At 34.5% G+C, this 5,639-nt stretch overlaps 1 protein-coding gene across 1 annotated transcript in view; it reads left to right on the top strand.

Annotated features, from left to right (window-relative positions):
- The first annotated feature begins 5,276 nt into the window (after positions 1-5,276).
- The window catches only part of LOC107729321 (phosphoethanolamine N-methyltransferase 3-like), a 14,119-nt gene continuing 13,756 nt past the window's right edge, over positions 5,277-5,639 (top strand). Inside the window, exon 1 of the mRNA XM_016539783.1 lies at positions 5,277-5,434. Within this exon, the coding sequence (XP_016395269.1) occupies positions 5,425-5,434 (10 nt within the window). The 5' untranslated portion in view covers positions 5,277-5,424. The remainder of the gene's footprint in view (positions 5,435-5,639) is intronic.

The following is a 5,639-nucleotide window of genomic DNA, read 5'->3' as shown; positions in this document are numbered from 1 at the left end:
GTTATCTTTATAGTTATCGTTCTTGGTGTGAGCGGGGCTTTTCTCTTTGTCTTTATCGTTATAGTTGTGGTGTGGACTCTGCTATTCTTTAATATTGAGAACGATTTTTAGAACTATATCTTTATCGTTATCTTTATAGTTATCGTCCTTGGTGTGAACGGGCCTTTAACCGAAAAATGTTGTGGAATGTTGAACACTTCATGCACTCAACTGTAGCCGCTTTAATGACGTACCGAACGAAGGGTGAGGCGCAATCAGACGCTGATTATGAATGACAAAATAACCCTATATAATTCATACACTACATGATTGAGTACATAGTGCATAAGTACATAGTGTATGCGTGCATAGTGGAGCTGTAGGCTACGGTGCGTCATTTGGGACGCAGGCTGCTATGGTGAAGTGTTTGTTTACAGGTTGTGTGTCAATATGACATGTCTGTGTTTATTTCTCTGACAGCATTCATCTCAGCTGTCTGTCCTTGGACTAGTAAATGCTATTTCATGTGTAAACCCTTCATGGACATCTATCCAGGAAATATGTCTTTCCTCTTTCTCCTCATTAGTTTAAATGTTAAACATGATGTTATATGGAAAGTCACGCTCTCTCCTTAAAAAAGTCTCTTCTGTGGGAATTTAAGATGCTACCTGAACTGAATCATAATGAAACGACATATGCAGCATATTTATAGCTGCTAAGGCCAGCATTACCCTTTCAACTGATAATACTGAGGGTTAGTGATTTAAACAAACTCCTAACTGTATTCAACTTTGGTTTTTACATTACTAATTACCCTCACAGGGAAAACGTTAGCTAAGTTCTGGCAAAACGTTCTGGATTAAATGTTACTAATTTTTCCAGATGTCCGGAAAACATTCAAAAGTAACATTCCCATGATTTTTGCAAAATCATAAAATGGAATGTCCTTTTAATGTTCATATATAACCAAGATTTTTTTTTAAACGCTCAGAGAACATTCACGCTTTTTTATAACTCACTGGGAGCGTTAACAAAATGAAGGAAATAGAAGAAGTGGGGAGTAAGCAACCACCCAAAATACCCTACCACCTAAGCATCCCAAAAACCCCAACTGCTTAGCAGTGTCCTGGCAACCACTCTGAACAAACTAGCATTGTGATGGCAAGTTTTGCAAGAGCAAACGCTAAAAATGTTAACTTGTGCAGCTCCTGGGCCATTTAGTGCTGTAGCATATTTTGTTTTCCACCCAATAATGTTCAGTCAACGGAAAATAAAGAGCTTCTGCTGTTCGGAACGACACATTTAGTGCCGCAAGATCATTAATTTGTTTTGCAATAATGTTAAGTCAAACGTTCTTCTTCACTCTCTCTCTCTCTCTCTCTCTCTCTCTCTCTCTCTCTCTCTCTGTGTGTGTTTTACATATTTTCTCTCTCTTGCACATTTAGCAGCACAACTGAACACACACTGCGGTGTTTTTGCTGAGGTGTGTAGTTTATCCCCCGCCCCCAAAACAGCAATAAATGACGGCAATAAACCAGCATACACTGCTGGATCTGACTGAACCAAGGCCAATATTTCCTGTGTGTGAGAGAGAGGCAGTAAACAACAAAATCTGATTTCCAAGCTATGCGGAGCGCTAACACTGAATTTACTGTCATCATAGTGTCAGTCCAATTTTAATATGAGTTGTAACACACTAATCTTCAATTAAACGTCCAGTACAGTGCACACAGAGGGGGGTCAGTGTTTAACTGCACAATTAAAATCTGATTAACTTCATGGAAGACCGTGATGGCCTCTTGAGAAACTAAGTGGAGATATGCTACCATCTACTGCTGCGACACAGATATAACAGAGACCTGAACTAGCCAGTGAGAAATAAGGCTTTTCACATTTTTATGAATGCAATATTCGTATTTACATTGGGTTCATATATTTTTTTAATACTGATTTAATTAGACCGTGTTATTGTGTTAATATTTTATCTTATTAATTTTTTTTTTTTTTTTAATCATTTTTATTAGATTTACTTTTTTAGAAGTATCTATATAGTTTTATTCATATTCATTCATTCATTTTATTGTAGTTTTACTAGTTATTTTAGTACTTTGTTTTTCAATTTCAGTTTCAGTTTTCTTATGGTTTTAGTTTTAGTTAACGCTAATAACCATGCTAATGGATTATTATAAAACGGATAGTTCCGGTCCTTGATTCTGATTGGCTGAGCCACATTCGAAGCTGTTGTAAATTACTCTACAAACATACACCGTTGTTTACGTTTGTCTGTTGCTTGGCAACCACTGAGGAACTACATTGTTTGGTGGAAGAATACTGTTTTTATTAATATCATTACACTTTATTTGCTCTGTTTTATTTTGTGAAACCTTACTATGTATATAGAATAACCGTTTTATAAAAACAATAAGCCCCGTGAAGCCGTGGTTTACAGTGAATGTATAACAGCTAAGGGGGTTTTAGGCACAAGCTTGAAATCATTTTCTGTGTGAATTATTAGCTTATGCAACTGTTTGTTCAACACGTACAGTGGTTTAAATAGCACATGGATGTGGCAATTGAATAATCTGTTCAAATCCCAGAGGAAAAACACTAGAGACTATGATCAACATCACACCACAGTCCAGCACTGAGAGTCCAGGTCAGGCCAACCTGATTACTGAACTATGAACTCATGTTTTCACTCCTCAGGTTCGTGTTGGACCGATGACAAATGTGAGCAAGGCTAGTAATCTAATACTAGTAGTTTACTCCTGTATGAGAAAGTACAATGGAATTCTTACACATAAAAACACCAACACTGCAGCGTAACAATAATAGCACAATAAAACATATAAAAACTCACAGCACAATAAACACAGTACATAGTATAAAACCTATAAAAATACAATTATGTATGAATGTCTATGAGTGTGTTAGTGTGTATTTTTCTGATGTAATACATTACCAATGTATTTATGTATTTTAATTTTGGTTGTTTTAGTATTGTATTTTGGACTTACGTATTTTGGATTTTGGTTTTAGTAATTATGATTTTAATGAAAAATTGGGGCATTCTGGGAGTTTGTGCCCTGTGGTGGGTTAATGAACAGCATGTCTTGCTCTTACATCATCTGTCCTTTGCTGAACTCTGTTTTATCTCCAGTATCTCGATAAAAAGTGCTAGATGACATATGTAGACATGTGTAGCACTATTATATTATTTCACTAGTGTCATAATCACATATTATTTTAAGCCTGTGAATCAAAATGTAAAGTTATTTTTTAAACATCATATAGCCACATGATCTAAATTATTGTTAAGTAGGCCAAGAGGATTTATATTGTACTTAAAATCACAGACTTACACTATAGTTCAGTATATTGGGGTCGGTTTTAAAAGAAGTCTGTTCTGCTCACCAAGGTTTGCATTTATTTGATCAAAAATACAATAAAAATAGTAATATTGTGAAATATTATTACAATTTAAAATAACTGTTCAACATCATTACTCCAGTCTTCAGTGTCACATGATCCTTCAGAAATCATTCTAATTTGCTGATTTGCTGCTCAAAAAACATATCACATTTATCAATGTTGAAAACAATTGTGCTGCTTGCTTCATATTTTTCTGGAAACTGTGATCAATTTTATTTTTCAGGATTCTTTGATGAATAGAAAGTTAAATTATTAATAAGTTATTTATTTGAAATAGAAATCTTTTGTAACATAAGCAGTTTTACTGCCACTTTTGATCAATTTAATGCATTCTCGCTGAATGAAAGTAATACTTTTTTGTTCTTTTTTTCATATTTTTGTCACATGTGGCTATTGTAAGAGTATTTTTGTAAATCTCAGCTCAGGGCAGGTGGACATATTTTTACTTTGTAAAGTATGTTTTATATAATCTGATTTTATAATAATAATTTCTGCTAAACACAAGAGCTTGATACTTCTGTATGGTAATGTCCAATACCTCTCATTTTATTTAGTATGACTACATTGTTATTACTCCATAAAGTCAAACTGAGTGCAAAAATTAACAAATCATGCTAATATATATGAGATATTGTAGTTTTTATTAACAATTTGAATTCATTTCAAAAAAAAAAATTTATATATATTTTCTGTTTGCATAGTTTTAGTAGATTTGTTTTATTTTTGTTTTTAAAGTACATCTATACAATTTTTATTAATTTCTATTTTAGTTTTAGTTATTTTAGTACATACCCCCCCATAATTTATTTATTTATTTATTAAGCTGGTTATTGTTTTAGTTTTAGTTTCAGTACCTTTATAATAACTCAGGATGTTACTTTTTATTTAAAGGCAAGATTCCAATTATGACAACTTCATTCATTCATTCATTCTTTTTTAACGTAGCCAGTAATTCTTCTTTTAAAAACGTTAAAAATAAAACCATTCTGAGAAATAAGGTAAATTAATTATACACTCTAGAAAATGCTGGGTTGTTGTTTCAGCCCAACTTTGGGTCAAATATGGACTAACCCAAATTTTTTGGGGAAAAAATTTTAATTAAAAAATGTAACCCAACAGCTGGGTTAGTCCACATTTGACCTAAAGATGGGATGAAACAACCCAGCATTTTTAGAGTGTATTATTAATAAATGAACATATTCACTGTCATAGGCCTCTTCTCTGGTTTTCAGCTGTAATTGCATGCATGACAATATGTGTGGAGATTTTTCTGCTATATGAAATATAAAACGATTGCTTTCAACATTAAACACATAAAATATAATACAAAACAACTCAATCACAACCCAGCATGAGCACAATACAACACAGCGCAATACGGGACTGAAATACAGATGAATGATCATATTAACTGGTGGCTGTTAATTTAAACCTTTCTCTCTTCACATTAGCTTTAGGCTCTAGAATGCATGAGGCAATATTGCTCGAGCGCGCATGAGGCGCGTCAGCACTTTTCCAGCAGATGCCGGTGCGCGTGTAGAGTTTTAATTACACGTTGCGTTTTTCGCTTGTTTTATAATTCCGCATCACCATTAATTAGCCCGAGGACGAGCATACCGGCGTCTCTCTCTCTTCTCCATGTGTCCAATCAGAAAGTGCAAGGATATGGTCTCATTCAGCTCTGACGACACCCTGTCCAAACGTCTGTGAACGAAGCCTGACGGAACGCGCATCCAGTCTGGACTGAGGTAAGGCTGAGATGGGGAATCCGTATCATAAACCCTCCGGATTTAATTAGCAATATTATTCATGAGTAAAGCGCAGGTCTCCTCCCCTCGCCCTAGTGGTCAGCGGGGTTTATGAGTTCTGGGCCATATAGACCCGGACTGGACAGCGCGCATGAGTGTTTAAAGAGACTCACAGGCTGACTGAACAAACTGTTCCGGTGTAAAAGAGTTTGATTTATATCTGTATATTCCGTTTGTGATTTTATTTTATTTTATTTCACTGATCATGGAAAAAGGTAAGACAAAAACACATGGAACTTTTTTTTTCCAATGTCAATAGACAATGTCATTTACACAAATATATGAGAGGATGAAATTAAACCTATTTGAACATGATCTCTGTTCTCAGATATATCTCAGTTTAGTCTTACAGAGTAGAACTTGAAAATAATGTTTGGATCATTTTTGGACTTCAGTTATAATTGTAGATACATTTCGCAA

The sequence above is a fragment of the Sinocyclocheilus rhinocerous genome, unplaced genomic scaffold, assembly GCF_001515625.1.
Source record: "Sinocyclocheilus rhinocerous isolate Xijiao unplaced genomic scaffold, SAMN03320098_v1.1 scaffold428, whole genome shotgun sequence".
Classification (NCBI taxonomy): domain Eukaryota; kingdom Metazoa; phylum Chordata; class Actinopteri; order Cypriniformes; family Cyprinidae; genus Sinocyclocheilus; species Sinocyclocheilus rhinocerous.
This window is presented reverse-complemented; position numbering and strand designations above follow the sequence as displayed.